This window comes from Nilaparvata lugens, chromosome 6 (genome assembly GCF_014356525.2).
Source record: "Nilaparvata lugens isolate BPH chromosome 6, ASM1435652v1, whole genome shotgun sequence".
Taxonomy (NCBI): domain Eukaryota; kingdom Metazoa; phylum Arthropoda; class Insecta; order Hemiptera; family Delphacidae; genus Nilaparvata; species Nilaparvata lugens.
The window spans coordinates 51,404,099-51,421,692 of NC_052509.1; the positions used below are offsets into that span (position 1 = coordinate 51,404,099).

At 34.7% G+C, this 17,594-nt stretch overlaps 1 protein-coding gene across 1 annotated transcript; it reads right to left on the reverse strand.

Annotated features, from left to right (window-relative positions):
- Positions 1-948: 948 nt before the first annotated feature.
- LOC111048418 (forkhead box C1-A) lies at positions 949-17,347 on the reverse strand. The gene is made up of 3 exons (XM_039431148.1): positions 14,291-17,347; positions 4,823-5,185; positions 949-2,382 (listed from the first exon to the last, which is right to left on the reverse strand). Exons 1-3 carry the CDS (start codon positions 14,660-14,662, stop codon positions 2,086-2,088), a joined length of 1,032 nt encoding a protein of 343 aa, XP_039287082.1. The 5' UTR covers positions 14,663-17,347; the 3' UTR covers positions 949-2,085.
- Between the last annotated feature and the right edge of the window lie 247 nt (positions 17,348-17,594).

The window sequence follows — 17,594 nt, forward strand, 5'->3', positions numbered from 1 at the left end:
ACCGAAGACTGTTCCCTGTGGTACTCCCCTTTTTATCTGGCAAATTTTCGACCTGTATTCATGATTCACTACTTTTTGTTTTCTGTCCTCAATTTCTACAACCTGCACTCTATCAGTGGTAAATGATTTCAACCAATCTAATGCTGAGCCTTTAAATCCATAATGTTGCATCTTTTCTATCAAAATATCATGAACAATAATATCAAAAGCCCGTTTTAAATCGATAAAGAAACCCAAAGCCTTCTTTACAGCATCCAATGACTTGTATATTCGGCATAAGAAGTTATTATGCCATTAATAGTCGACTTTCCACGTCGAAACCCGAACTGGCTTGAGGAGAGAATTCTGTTAACTTCAAGGTGTTTTGAAATGGTAGTTATAGCCAATTTCTCATGCAACTTGGCAAATGAGCTCGTGACTGATATTGGCCGAAAATCACTCAATTCTGTAGTGGATCCTTTTTTATGGATGGGAATAACTTTGCCCACTTTCAATTGACAGGGAAATGTTCCTGAGCTGAACGATAGATTGATAAGCTTCGTTATTACATTTCTTATTGGATCAAAACACTCCTCTAATATACAGATTGGAATATCATCCATTCCACTCGACATTTTGCTTTTAATATTATTCATAGCTGAAGAAACCTCGTCCTCTGTAAATTCAGGGAATCTCTCCAATGTAGCGCCTACATACTTAACATTTAACAGTAAGGACTTGGAACATACGACTATGAAAGACTATGTAATGTATTATATCTGTTAAGATTCTAGTCAAACTCAAGGGACGAGTCATTTATTTATTTCATTGAATTATAAATCAACTCCCAATCGAAGAAGTTAGACTTATTGAAATTCTATTAATTTATTAAATTTTTATTAATGCATTATTGCATTTAAAAAATAATAATGTAGGCTATAGGAACTCAGGTTGTGAACAGATAAACTATTGTCACAATTATGATGACTTTTCTTTATTTTACAAAATCATAGAAATATAATGCCTTATTCTTAAATCTATTTAGAAAATCCACATTATACAGTTAGTAACAATCAAAACAAGAAAACTTTCCAAACTCTTCAATAATCAGGAATGATGTCAATGAATATAATCTGAGTCCAAAAGACTTCATTTCTAAATCTTACATGAATCCGTATTACCATTGAATAAACAGTTTAACATGAGTAATTCTTCTAATAATACTAAACTTCAAGAAAATCACATTCACACACTAAGAATGTGCTCTAGTTGAATCTCAACCACAATCATTACGATAACACACGTAGTAAACAACTTAACTGATAAGAACTCCGTCCTAATACAGGCACATTGTCGATTATGAAAATAAAAATTATTCTGATTAGGCAGCCTAAATGCCAGTGAGATTTCTCTGGAATATAAATTACTCGATTGACGTTCAGATTCAGCCAACAATCAAATATTCTCATTAACAGTTATTTTAATTTAAAATTTCTATTTTGTAAAAAATATATAATTTCGTACCGTAGTTATTTCTCAATTCAAACCAAACTCTTGGATAGGACAGTTGCTAACCAAACGACAAATCATTGCGATGGAATGGCATTTCATAATTATATTGCAAACAAGAAATGGCATTTATAATTTACGCTGTATTGAACTCAGAAATGTAAATAAAATGGAATACTGAAGATAAGATGAAACAGTATTCGATAAGAGCAATTCATTATAATAATATTCCAGAACTTGGTCAGTGCCTTGAAAAACTCTTCGATGAAAATGCGCTGATAACAAATTTCAGCGCCTCTAAATTAGTCATATTACGCCTTGCGGGGCTCAAAAATAATCAAAATTGAAGAAGTTAATGATACAAATTTAAGTTATTTGAAAGCACGTTTTCACGTGAATTACAAGAAATCCAAATCTTCTCACTGTATATTCTCAGCTTCAAATATAAGTGGAACTAATAAAAAAGACTGATTATTTATAATTTCAAGTGCACGTTAACATCATCGGAGTTGACGAAAATAGTCAATTTCATTTGTAGTCGATTAAGATTACAGTAACTAATAACAATACTGATCTCACAACAGCCTATTTATATCTTCATGTAGAATTCCTCACAGAATCAATGCTATGCTCATCTGATGAGCAATTGCTATTGGGCTCAGGTTTCATGAGATTCTCGATTAGAAAAATCGATGTTTTGCCTAGTCGCGATGCTGGTGTGAAGGGAGCAGTCGTGTTTTCCGACGCAAATTCATTGGCGAGTCTTGGCTTCTTCAACGGTGCTGCATCTTCATTTGTTTCAATTTCAATTGTTATCGTATTACTATCGTTGTTTTTCAAGTCGTTCTTCTCAATTACTTTGACTCGGACGCTCTCCTCTGGACTTGATGTAACCTGTGACAAAAATGATTTTATCCATTCAATATCATACAGTTGTTTTCAAATATGATACGGAAATAGGGATCAATTTAATATCACTATTATGATAGCTGAGCCATTAGGCACACTTGTACATGGACAGTATCAGTAAGGCTGGGTAAACTTTACTATATCAGTTTATATAGTAACTGTAGATCAATGAGCGAATGCTTGGTATGAACAACGAATAACGATCTGAATAAAGCCAGTTTAAAAGCTCTAAAGTGATGAGAACCAACATTGGATACATACACTTTTGGAGACATAATTAAATTTAGCATGCTTCTCATGTGTCGGTTGTTTCTATGTGTTTATTCTCTAGAATTCGTGCTCTAGCTCTATATGCTCCTTTGGTCTAAACCCAGCTCAATATCAATGTTATTATTATTTTATAGTATATTGTTCTAGGAATGGTAGGCCTATATTGTTCAAATTTATATGCTACTGTATTGTTCTAGTTATGGTAGGCCTATATTGTTCAAATTTATATGCTACTGTCTCTACAGTGAAGAAAGTTTAGCAGTCTTATATGAGTAGATACACATGTATTTTTGAAACATCATGTTGAACAAGCATTGTATTAATTTGGGATAAATGCATTTTTCCTCTCATTTCTCTTGTTTTCAACTAATTTATTGTTGAACTATTTTATTTCTCAGTACGTCTAATAACTTTCCATTTGAGATTGAGAGCCTGTTTATAGATTTTTAGAACAAGCTTTTTGAAGAAAGTGGTCTTGTTGAGGGGAATGTCATATATTGTTAAGAATTTTAGTGAAGGAAACATAATGCTGGCGTCACGGAATCAAAGTCCGTTTCTTTCTCTAGGAAAATGCCACTTTCACCAGGGAAAGTCGGATTCCCGAAAATAGTCAAAAATAATGGAGTTTTGGCTACTTTTATAAATTTTAATAGTGACGAGGGTCTCTAGGGCTCTGATATAATTAGCGTCTACGATGTCATTGCACCCACTTTCTTGCAGTTTGCGCAAAAATGAAAACCGCTTGATCAAAAGTTGTGAAACCCGCTCAACGTGATAGCTAGACGTGTTGTTATGAAATTGCAAATTTCCAGAATGGAAATTCAGCTTAAGTGTGAACAATGAGAGAGGTATGGGTGAGATATTTCAAGATATAAACAGCTAATCAGGTGGATGGTACCACCAGATTTCCTGAACTTTTTATCAGCGATGTTAAATTGTTGCAACCCCACAATTATTGGACTGACACTGTTTTGTTGCACTGACCAGTTGAACAGTTCCCCGGGGCACTATTGTCTAATTTATAGTCTGTGTAAAATAAGTTGAGACTTGGCCCTCCATCCGAAGAAATTACAGAGTTGCCAATTCGTGTAAAATTGCAACTTTCTCAAATTTCCAATTTAACGTCAGAATTGGATGTAGAATATCATCCCCGTTATCCTAGTAGTGCTCAAAAAGTTTCAGGATTGAAGGATTAAAAGGAAACTTAATTGATTCTGAGAGAATTGATATTCAAAAGAAAAACAAATCATCGCGATGTTTCCAATTTTATCATAAAAGTTAAATTTTCTTTTAATCCTTCAACCCTGAAACTTTTTTAGCACTACTAGCATAACGGGGATGATAGTCTACATCCAATTCAGACGTTGAATTGGAAATTTGAGAAACTTGCAATTTTACACGAATTGACAACCTTGTAATTTCTTCGGATGGAGGGCCAAGTCTCAACTTATTTTACGCAGACTATAGTTGCGATGAAATGTGACATCCCTCAATTTGATTGGCACTGTTTTGTTGCACTGACCAGTTGAACAGTTCCCCGGGGCACTATTGTCTAATTTATAGTCTGTGTAAAATAAGTTGAGACTTGGCCCTCCATCCGAAGAAATTACAGAGTTGCCAATTCGTGTAAAATTGCAACTTTCTCAAATTTCCAATTTAACGTCAGAATTGGATGTAGAATATCATCCCCGTTATCCTAGTAGTGCTCAAAAAGTTTCAGGATTGAAGGATTAAAAGGAAACTTAATTGATTCTGAGAGAATTGATATTCAAAAGAAAAACAAATCATCGCGATGTTTACAATTTTATAATAAAATTAAAATTTTCTTTCAATCCTTCAACCCTGAAACTTTTTTAGCACTACTAGCATAACGGGGATGATAGTCTACATCCAATTCAGACGTTGAATTGGAAATTTGAGAAACTTGCAATTTTACACGAATTGACAACCTTGTAATTTCTTCGGATGGAGGGCCAAGTCTCAACTTATTTTACGCAGACTATAGTTGCGATGAAATGTGACATCCCTCAATTTGATTGGCACTGTTTTGTTGCACTGACCAGTTGCACAGTTGACCGGGGCACTATTGTCTAATTTAGTTGCGATGAAATGTTGCAACCCCACAATTTGACTGACACTGTTTAGTTGCACTGACCTGTTGCACAGTAGCCCGTGACGCCGGGGCTTGCCGCTGCGCCTTGCGCCGGCGATAGTTGCCTCGCTCAAACATGTTGGCGGCAGCGACCGGATCAACCGTCCAGTAGCTACCCTTGCCGTTGCCCTCGCCCTTTTCGCGAGGCACCCGCACGAAGCACGGGTTGAGGCTGAGGTTGTGGCGGATTGAGTTCTGCCAGCCCTGGCAGTTGTCGCGGTAGTAGGGAAAGTGCTCGATGATGTAGTGGTAGATGCCGCTCAGGGTCAGTCGCTGATTGGGCGCCGAAGTGATCGCCATTGCTATCAGCGCTATGTATGAGTAGGGTGGCTTCTCGGGACGCTCTCTGCTCGCTGTAGCTGCTGTCTGACAACATATTCACATAATAAATACACAATCAATGCAATTCTTGAGATTCCCATGACATAGAATAGAATATAATAGTGTCTTTACTAAAAACAACAACAAATCGGATCAATATAAAAAGTTATCAATATACATTTCTGATATCTTGAAAATGTCTATGTTTTGAAAGTTCGTTTCTTTAAGGATTTTTCGCAAACAATCACTCATGGTCTGTCGATCGTCTGAGGTGTTTTGAGGTTGGTAGCCATTACTAAAAGGTCTTCTCCTAGCATTCTGCATAGTAGTGGTGGCACCTCTCTCATGATTCCCATGACATTTTTCAGCATATTTATTTTTTACTAGTAGGTAACCCATGCTCCGCGATATATCAGCTATATCATTCGTATCATTTTCATTTATTCCTCTCCTTATATTATAGTATAGAAATAAAAGAGGGAGATACAGATAGAAGATAGAAGATAATATGAAGATAGAAGATAAAACCTTTGAATTTTATCTATGACCACTCTCAAACAAAGTATAACAATTAGCAAACTGGAAGCATGACGAATTGAAAACATGAGGTACTGCAAAATCTTGAAGAACTGAGCCTATAACATAACAATCCTTGGTAAATTGAAAACCTATGCAAAATTCCATGTTGATCATACGTGATGATTATCATCATCAGTAGTTCATACGTGATGATGCGTCATTTGTGTATTTCCTATTTCGTACGTGTATAAGCCAGTTCTTTCCTTTATTATATTATAGATTATAGATTACAGATAGAATAAAAATAAGAAGATTGAAGATATTCAAACCATTGACTATACTATTTTCTCTATGACCATTCTCAAGCAAAATATAATAATATGGAAGCTTGATGAACTGAAAACTTGACGTAGGCTACTAAAACCTTGACAAACTGAAAATAGGCCTATAACCATCCTTCGTATATAACGAATCTATAAGCAACATTTCAAGTTAGACAGTCCAATAGTTCATACGTGATAATGTGTATTTCGTGAATTTCCTATCCCGTACGTGTATAAGCCAATTCTTTCCTTTTATTATATTATAGATTTCACTAAAATACATATTTGAGTGCACCAGGGATTCAATCCCATTTGTAGGGTTCAGTAGAGAGTAAATAATACTAATAAAATGATTAAAAATAAGTAAGAATAAAAGTGAAGTAATGTAAAACTTATTTTACATTCGATTCATTTCAATAAGCTTCAACGTAATCTCACCAAACAATGATAGCCTAATTTATAGATTTCAAACCTTTTGTTAAATACTAGAAGAATAATTATTTGAAATCGATGTGGAAAATGAAAAGAGCATGTTGTATCAGCTTGTTAACGTTGCAAACACAACTAGCAAGCAATAACAAACAATTGAATGCAATAAAATGAGTTTAATAGGTTTCTTTAGAGCTCGCATGTTGGAAAATGAAATCATGATAATATTTGTTTGAAAACAATCACTTTACAAGAAGAAGTTCTATTGTGATGAAATGTTTTTTCAATTACTTTCCACATCGATAGCATGGCAAATTTACGGTATCTCTAATAATGAAGATCTTTCAGAAAGAGATCTATGAATATCTTCCAACAATCAAGTTTTATTGGTTAGCCACACCTACAAACAGACTGAACGCCAAAGTACTAATATTTTCTCTTATAACCTGCTATTTCACCATAAAGATAGTTTGGATAATTGAACTCATTTACAATCCATAATCCATATTTTTTATTGAGGGAGCAGAACGGAGAGCATGCATCATTTATCAGGAAACTCCCAGAAAGTAAATACAGTAATGTTTGTTGATTATTGATTTGCTGAGCTATTATCTCTTGAAGACTTCAAACACTGATAAAATGGTGTTTTATTGAGTCAGACTGTTATTTCTTTATTTATTGTTGTGATTCATAATTCGTCAAATTGACATCCTCGAATAGTCTGTTCGATATCTCAATAATATTGAATAACAAATATCCTGGAAATGTTTTTTGTTTGATATTCATTGTTTATCGAATACTTGCCAACGGATGTTTGTTTAGTCTATCGCAGTCATTCACCAACAATTCAATCGAAATATGTCAGGCTGTTTGAGCTTTTTATGAGGAATTGAGGAGTCATCAGACTCATTCTCAACAAACGAATAAGCAAGCAGTCTAAGCTAGAGCTGAATATTATGAAAATATAGGCTATACCTCTCATTTTCTCATCTAGACCTTGTGAAAAACCTTTGCTATGCTTGAGATGAATTTTGTATTTTTTGCTTCAGACAAAGCATAATAATAATAACAAAGCATCAAGAGAGTAAACGTAGACAATATTACAGAATTATGTAGTGCTACTTGTATGGGAACTAATAAACTAAAGTAATTATTCAGAGACACATCAAAATAATCTAAAAAAAAACAATAGAATACTCTGATATATAGAAAATATTGAATCTCCTTCCTGCACACAGTACAAATCATCCAGTATTCATTATATTGTTACACTATTATTTTGTAAATATGCATCGGTTTTTGGCGAATAAATAAATTTAAGTTTGAATTTTTCCAGTAATTTTATAATTTAAAAAGCTATGTGAATTTGTTATGTTTCACTATTGATTCATAAAAACTATTCAGTGGTTGAGATCACTATTTTATAATCTCATTGTACCGTACCGAACATGTTCAATGATTCAGATTCATGGTTTCTAATCTAATATTTTTGATTATTCTACAATAATATAATTATATTGATTTATCTATTGATTCTTTTGCAATAAAGTAGAGCACGAGTTATTAACTTATTTGTGATATTATTGTATCAAGTATTGATTAATTTATACGAGCCGTGTTTTGCGGCTCATGATGTAACTCCATGGAATATGACAATAAAATTATATTGTATTCGCAAGCAGAAAATAAATATTCCTCTACTCAATCAACCAACAACCGATGAAAGCAAACATGTCAAAGATAAATCATCGAGTAATGTTTATTTTTACAGTTTGAACGATGAATAAACACTCCCGCAGCATCGTCATTTATTTAGCCAACAGCTATTTCTAAAATGCACTCACATATATGATATTACGCTTGAAGTATAACTATAAATTGAGAGAGTAATGCTAGATATATTGAAAGAATGAGAGAGTGGTGTTTTTGTTGTTAACAATACGATAAATAACTAGCCGATTCGCTTGAATAATGAAGAAACAATTTTTGACGTTTTGTTTTGAGAAGGACAAAATAGACGAAAAATATTGTGAATAGCACGGATGACAAAAATCAATTTCAAGCTTCAAAACAAAATCAATAGAGTTGTATTTCAAATAGCGAATGGTGTCACTTCGAAGAATAACTCAGGTAAGATGGTGAGTCAACCATTTCAAACTTTCAGGAGATTACGTTTTGAGATTAGGGAATAGAATCAAGGGGCAGGCTAGGCTACCATCGTACCACGTATACGTTTTTGATTCTCAAGGTCATTGGCCTTCTTCCTACTTCCTATGTGGTTCCAGCACAATTCTTTCCCCGATACAGTAGCTACTATAGTGAGGTCCACGTTATAATGACAGTATTTGTTCAACTTTGGTTTTGCTATCCTTGTCTATCATTCGACAAAGCCGGTGATACTATCCTTTTCTAGGTCCACAACGATGACAATCATGTTTTTGACAGTGTAGAAATATAATTAATTAATGCAGAGAATCGGCATCGCTTTTCATCTATCTTTATCCACTGCCATTATAACGTGGACCTCACTATATGATCATATTTCTTTAATTTCTATCTATTTTTTCTTAAATTACGTCCTGAACGTAACTATCAACTAGAGTATTTTACTATGTGGAAATAATTTTTGTCTTAACAAAATTTTATCAAATTATTTTCCCAGAATTAAGTCCTGAAGACTCCAGGTATCTATATTATATAAAAGTGAAATGGCACTCACTGACTGACTGACTGACTGACTCACTCACTCACTCACTCACTCACTCACTCACTCGCAGAACTAAAAATCTACCGGACCAAAAACGTTCAAATTTGGTAGGTATGTTCAGTTGGCCCTTTAGCGGCGCACTAAGAAAGCTTTTGACAATATTTTAACTCTAAGAGTTGTTTTTAAGGGTTTTAAGTTCGTCTTCTAGCATGTATATTCTTCTTCTCCCAATCTCTTAATTATAATTGAAATTTCCATATCATATGTTACTATAGAACTATAATCTAGATAGAGTACCTCTTCGAACAGTTGTTAACTGGCAACTAAATTAATAATTTTGTCAGATTGGCATTAAGTTGAGTTGACTTTGTTAGGTTGGCACTAAGTTGAAGATTTAAATGCATTTATCGCGGAAAAATTGATTGGGCACTGCTACTTCAATCCTGGGAATATTATATTACTAGCCGTCAGGCTCGCTTCGCTCGCCATATCCGTTTAGCCTGACGTTTAGTCTGGACCCCCGACTGGATTGTCCAAACATATGATCTCATTTTTGGACGATCCAGTCGGGGGTCCAGGGGGCGGAGCCCCCTGGCTAGACGGATATGGCGAGCGAAGCGAGCCTGACGGCTAGTGTAGTATAAAACAAGACAACAATTATTTCCACATAGTTATTGCACTTAATAGTGTAAATCCTTAATTTGAGTCTGAAAGGAACTCTTGAATAATGTAACAAACTCAATGAACTGAAATTTTTTCAAGTAAGCTAATCATGTTTATCATCATAACGTTTCATAATATCTCGTAGCTTGTTATAAAATCTCGGATTTGAACGATCGGATTTTCCGAATTTTAAATAAGATATGATTATTCCTCTCTTTTCCACAGAAAGAGAACATCGAAGTTCAATATCTTGAATCATGGTATAAGCCACAATTAGCTAAAAATAATAATAGAACATTAACACTCTATTGTAGGGGTGCAATTTATATGAATCGATAACCTATAGCCTGACTGTTTCTTAGAATTCTTCTTCCTACATAATTTTAATTTCTTCGATTATAGGGTATTTTTTCTGTTTCTATAAATATCACGGAAATCATCAAGACATATCAATAGAACTGCATATGATAGTAGAATATAAACATACTCTAGGTTACACTAAACTCTATAACACTCTTATATTATTTTTCTCACACAAGAAAAATAATTGAACTCACTTCTTAATTTTTATATCAATAATTATTGATGTCGGTAGACTAGTCAGATAACTCACTTCTTAATTTTTATATCAATAATTATTGATATAAATAAGGTATAAGCCCAGTAAGGTATCGATAAAGCATTTGATATCTTTGTTGAACACGACAAATATAATCACAACAAAATAATTATTTTGCAATTCCGAGTCAATAATGTAATTGTTCTGTAGGAATACTGAACCTGATAATGGAGGAAATTTGAAGATGATATAATTCCTTTATCAATGCCTAAACTCAGATGACTCTCTGTCGATTGGAAAGATAAATATTTTATAATATAAATTGAAACAGATTACACACGACATAGATAGATTAGAAACACTTCAAAAACTTACATTATAATCGATTATGATGTAAGTCTTTAAGTGTTTTTAATCTATGTCGTGTGTAATATGTTTCAATTTATGTTATAAATCTTCAAAGTGTTTTCTGTTATTGATAAATATTTTGATGCACATCGTTTCCACGATATTTCATTTCAACTGCTCTTCATCACAGCAGTATTTGATCCTACTTATTCAAGTAATATCAATATTTACATAAGAAGTTAAAGATGGCAACAGCACTCTGCATCAAAGTACGTCATCGCTCAACAAAGAAATGGTGTGATATCATATTAGTAACAGATGTCTTATGTGTTCATGTTCGGCAATGTTTAATGAAAATAGCTCTCTTGCAATAGGAACCATTTTCATATTTTGATAATGACACATGCACCCAAAGGCGAACGCACACAGCTACAGACCGAGAAAACATCAAAAGTCTGCATGCAGACGTGAGAAGGAATAATATGCAGACACAGTCTGTATGCGTTGCAATATTCGAACACCTGGGGAGGGATTTTTCCTCTGTCTGTCTGTATAAGTCCATCAAGCCATTAATCCAAGTTGTTTGGCTTTACTCATAAGTGTCTATCTCTAGTATCTATCTATCTATAATAATATAATAAGGAAAAGAATTGACATGTACAGAGGACATACACGAATTGAAAACGCAAAAGTGATAAGTGATGCATTCCATCATCACTTTTGAACTGATCGATCAGTTTGCAATAAAATTCGAATTAATTGATTGATAAGAATGAAAATAGGCCTATGACCATCCTCGGTAAAATCAGAATCTTTATAATCTTTCCAATCAGAATTGCAGCTTTAATATAATAAGATTTTGATTTTACCATGGATGGTCATAGGCCTATTTTCATTTTTATCGATCAATTGATTTGAATTTAATAATTGAAACAAATTTATTCAATGAGTGATTCAAGATTGACGTAACTATAAAAGCCCAACCAAACAGAGACCTCACAAAGTGATTCCGTAGCTTAGTTGGTAGCACGAGCTACTCATTCACTTATGAATGAGAGGTTGCGGGTTCGAGATCTATGAAAATATTTTTTTTCTGGAAATGTTCACATATGATAAGGATTATTCACGTGATTTTGACAAAATAATAAATAATTATTTTATTTTTTATGTTTCCTGGACATAGTGAGATTCCTTTTTTTGAACGTTGAGATTCCATTTTACACCCAAAAGTTTCCCCAGTGCAAAGCATAGGTAGGTCTACCTGCTAGTGTTGAATAATGGAAGAAAAATGAAGAATATGAGTTATTTAAAATGTACGAATTCAGGGCTACTTTCTTGTATTTATAAAATAAAATTATATTACCCTTTCAAATTAATAAAACAAGAATACAAATTGTATTAAAAAAAGTAGGATATGCGGTTTAAAACTGTGAACTTCTGACAATTCTTATTAGAATAATTCAAGTTTGAATTTCCAAGATCGACCTTCGCATACTAGCTTAATAGATCCATTCTGCATTCAATAATCTTAATGATTAGCAATAAAAGTGTCGCTGGAATTTGAAATAGATAATCGAAAAATAGAAAAGTGAATAATTATTCAATTCAAAATCCAAGAGAAATATGAGTAATTCAATCGTGGAAGTAACTGATAAGCTGATAACACTCTCGTAGATACGGTAACACTTTTATCGCGAAAATTGAATGATTCAACATCCTGTACTGAATTTTGTCATATAAAATTCAACGTCCAATGAACATAAAAATATTGAACAGACTGGATTAAGAGCCGACTGAGTACTATAGGGAATATATAAATTATTTTTATAGATTAATATTATATTGTTACAGAAATAATACGAAGAAGTTGATAATCATAATATATAGGCATATTTTTTTCATTTATATTATATGAAAAGACTAATGAAAAAGTAATAATAGAACGTTGTGTGTCTACCACTTGGCAATATAAATTCCTTGAATGGCCTCTGAAAGGCTATTATCTTTCTTCTATCTAGTTAATGGTTTTCAACAAATACTGACACTATTCAGAAGCTTGCTTTTGAGAATAAACTTCTAGCTATAACAGTAATAGTAAATCATTCAATAATCTTTCAATCAACATACCATTCACTGAACAAAATGTCTAATCTACTCATTGACAAGTGAGAAAGATAGATCTATAACTATATTGAACCACAGAAAAAGCAAATAAACCCAAAACAAATAAACATAGTTATTTTGCCTTATCAGTAACTGAATCTGGAACCAAACTGCTAAGAAACCAGGTAGGGAAAATCAAGTTCATTAGTATGGTATTATTCAGGCCCCGTACTGTTTTTCGGGCTTTTGCAGTGTATTTATTGAGAACAAAACCAATAATTTTATAGATTGTTAATGATCAAAATCATATAGAATCATGGTTATATTCACATGTATTGAGTATAGCACAGACTGGAAGTGCGTACAGAGCAAAAAATACCTGTATAGAACTGATCGTGTTTTAAAATACTTATTTTCTCTTTAAAATCTCGATGGAAGTGTGGCTACTGGTCACAAACAGGCAGTTATCATCTTCAAAATGACTTCCGGTGATTAGGAATGCACAACGCACCTTCAATTTTATTGTGAGACAATTGGTCCACAATTCATCAAAATTTCCATAATCCTCGCATAATATTAGTTCATTGATCTAATGTGAGAAAATTCATCCTCACCAAAACAAAATTCTTATAAGCCTTATATAGAAAAGGATATATCAATTCTTATTATAAATTCTAATAATTGTTTAGAGATGACGATATCAATATATCAAAATCTAATCAATGTTTGAATTCTCAGCACAGAATGTGAATTCAAACTTCCACTCCGTAACAAATTAGTATACATGTGCACTTAAAATGTGTTGTCAAATAGGCTTCTTCTTTCTAATTAATAGATACATTTAGTACTTTGGTTCATATAGGAAAACATTCTACATGAACACATACATACATTCAATAGTGAGGTCCACGTTTATTTATTTATTCATTTACAAAGACAACTTTCTACAAGTATTACAAGCCTGAGTGTGTGATGATGATGAATAAAATAATAAAATATTATCAGTTATAATGTCAGTGGATAAGATATGACAACAGCATTGCCGATTCTCAGCCTTCCACATTAGATAGCTGATTCCAGTCTAACTGATTAAACGGATATATTTTTCAATAATTATAAAATAATAAATTTTCTCAAGATTGAGATTAAATATTTTGGTAAAAAATCCTATTTCTAATTTTTTTAAAACGATCTGACAACTTTTCGGAGCTAGTAAAGGATAGGTATCTTCTAAAGAAGGCAGTAGCAAGGTAGAGAATCAGCAACGCTGCTCTATCTTTTTCCACTGACATTATAACGTGGACCTCACTATAGTATTTGATTGTTGAGAAAACACGTATTTTTCATGCAAAACTATTAGAAAGGTTAGAAGATATTCAAACCAATAATCAATCATGAGAATCGAAGGTTAGAAGATGTGAAAGCCAATAATAATGAAAATCAGTCATGTCAGATAGCTTTTAAAATTGAAAATGCAATGTTGATAGTTAGGTAGGTACCTGTTTGAAGTGAGACATCTGCAGCTGATGTATGTAGGGCAGGAGCCGAGCCTGCAGGTTGTAATGGTGGTAGAGATAAGGCAGATGAGTGGCAGGGAAGGGGAAGGCGGTCGCCAGGTGTGGAGGCGAATGGTGATGGAGGTCCATGGCTGCCGAAGACGATATCGCTGACTCAGATGTCGAGACGTCTGCGGCTCCTGGATGCTGCTCTAGTCTGGGCGAGATCTGTTGCTGACTCAGCAACTGATGTTGACCCTCGACGGGACTCGAAGATTGGCTGCGATCCGACTGCTGAAACGGTTGAGAGCCGGCTGTGATGGACAGATCCAAACCTGATTGCGATGCGCTGGCAGTTGAGGTTGGAAGCATCATCGATTCATCAGCTGTCCTAATCAACTCCTCAACCAACACCGATTCAAGAAATTACTACCTTTCCCAAAACGTTTTACTTCTGACGCACTCAATCGGACAGTTATAATTTTCCAATCCTACGATGAAAACTCTATGGTATCTCCCCGCGTGACTCGCGTGGTTCCTTTCCACTTGAACGAAGATTGTCACTTCTTATCAAATCCAGACCTCTTCCAGATCCCAAATCCGCACTTCCAGACAGAATGCTCTATAATTATAAATATTTTGCCAACAAATTAGAATTCAGTATTTGTCTTTTCTACCCCCGTTTATAGATATCACGTAACCAACACTCGAGAATATTGTGAACTCACAGTTGACTAGCAGGTGGAGTCTCTCCAGACACTATGCTCTTATCAACGCGACGATTCCTTGACGCGTCAAACACGTGGGAACTTTTAAGTCTCCAATTGAAAATATTGGTTCTCAAGTGCAAACACACTATTTTCACGATATTCTTCCAAAAAAAACTAACACATAAATTTAGAAACCCGTATCTCTTCTCGCTTCAACTTTGTAGAAGATAGCCCGCTTCAACTTTGTAGCAGATTATGAGACAATTTTATGGATTTTACACAGAGCTTTTCCACAAAAATCAATACACCTTTTCGTCGAAATGCAGTTTTTGAGATGACGATAACCGTTCCCACGACGCTCACAGAGCGCGAAACATGCAGACAGACAAACTTAACCTCACTGAAAGCAGCGTGCTCTTGCTATCGCTATTCCGTCTCCGGCCACACTCGATCGACTCGGCGCAAGCAAACAAACTGAACTAACAGCTCGACAAACTTCGTGTCTTGGTCGGGTAACGTGCTTGGCAAGACAGAGAGGGCAATACCAGATAAGAGAGAGGCGCGGCGCGGCGTTTATTTACTCTTGAATATGAGCCGTGTATACAGCACCCCTCCTATACAGCCTACACTTTTCCTCTGCCGTTCCTATTATGTGTGTGCACAGTGAAACACATGTTTTGATTGCTTTTTGTTTATTGTTTATTTGTTTACTTGTTTACCATCCGTGACGTGGCCGCACGATGATAACGGACGAAGCGAGAATGAGAACACAAACTGAGACGGATTAGGCCAAGGGTGTGACAGGAGGAGAGAGTCGAAACTTTTGAATTGTGTGCGACAGAGAGGGCGCAAAACTTCAGCTCGAACGCCATTGGTCAGTCCAAGTTAGTCGTCTAGGCGCGCTTCACACACTCCATTGCAGCCAGGGAGGGGGGGTTGGTGGTAGTCGCTTCAATCAAAATTACCCCCAATATCAATTGATAATTGAGTAATTGCAAAGGGATGACAAAACTTTCAACCCCACTGAACTTGCAAAAATTATTCAACCTTGCGTTTTCAAAAACTCTGATGAACTCTCATCCAATAGGCATTGACTACAATAAATTATACGTTAATTACGTCAAAGACGATCGAAAGTTAAAATAGCTTTCCAATTATTTTCAGACTCTAACGAGATTAGATTGAACAGTGGAAATAATCAGATTTGCATAAATTTAGACAATGAAAACTGTTCGGTTAGAATAAATGTTGAATAAGAAATGCTAAACTATAACACATATGCAAATATGTGCTTAAGTGAATTTTCAAATTTAAATTAGAATGAGAGTATTCAATTAGTTCTTTGGAACCACACTTCTCAATATTTTTATTAAATGCTCAATCAATCAGCAAGTTGTTTTATTGAACAACTATCGTAGATCAAGCATGTATTCAAAAGAAGCTAAATATAATGCCCGCCTATTAGAGAACTAACATAATAAGCCCACTAGGTATTGATACTCACACTATTATTGTTGTACAGAATTCAAAAGTTCATTATCCAACACAATTACTAATTCTCAACATTAGAATCAATTTCCACAATGGAAAATAGCGTGAAAAATTTTTAATTTTCCAATTAGTTTATATGAGAGTCATAATTGCATGCTTATTTCGAACAATGTGCTCCAAAACAATACACTATGGCTCCTTAAATTCCCGATGAGAATAGTTAATTATTATTTCACGAAAGTGTCAATTGATAGATTGTGTCTAAACAATGTGCCTGTTAGAGTATATAATGAACAAACAAGTAACATTGTGATTAAAAATATCCGACTCACCACATTTCATATACTCATTTTCACACCCTTAGATTCAACATGGCCCAAGTAGATGAGCTCAGTATAGTCTACATAGTTTTTAACAAGACCTACATAGGAACTGTAACCGATTGGTAACACATATTTGAGACCTAGAAATGAGTTAACAAGAAAAATTGTAACAAATTTCAGTGGAATGTTCCTACCCTGATTGTCCCCAGGCGATGAGTCTATTCTTCACTTTGGACCGATAGCTTTTCAACAGGCCACCAATGATGAGACGACGTTTCGAGCACTTGTCAGTCCTCTCTCTGCAGTTGGACGGAATCGAATTTCGCCGAAAATCAGAGCGCGTCGACGTGAAAAAGAATTTCAATTCTTGTACGAAGCGTTTTTCCTTCTTATGTAGCTGATCACGTGGTGTGGATGCGTGGCACATAATATCAAGGATTCGTGCAGACGAAGAGCAAAGCGCAGATAGCGAGAGGATGCGATACGCCAAGTCGAGAGACAAGTCAAGAGATGCGTTCTAGTTTAGCTCAGGAAGTAAACTGAAGCGAAATCGGCTCTCTGGACAGCGATTCGCGAAAGTGAGAGGGGTGGTAGGGGGTGGAAAATGATGATATCAAAATAAGACGTTATTACCTTGGTCGGGAAAGTGGTTGTCTATTGCATCATCGCAGCAACAAGTTGGTTAGACAGAGACAGCTGCCGGCTCTCAAACGAAAACTACCCCACAACAGACAGAGACCGCAAAACATGCGTGACCGATTCTCCCAAAATTACGTTGTCTTT

Coding starts and splice junctions, on each gene's coding strand:
- LOC111048418 (XM_039431148.1), bottom strand. CDS start 14,662: ATGATGCTTCCAACCTCAACTGCCAGCGCATCGCAATCAGGTTTGGAT. Junction 5,186..14,290: donor AGATGTCTCACTTCAAACAG/GTACCTACCTAA, acceptor ATATGTTGTCAG/ACAGCAGCTACAGCGAGCAG. Junction 2,383..4,822: donor CACGGGCTACTGTGCAACAG/GTCAGTGCAACT, acceptor TTTTTGTCACAG/GTTACATCAAGTCCAGAGGA.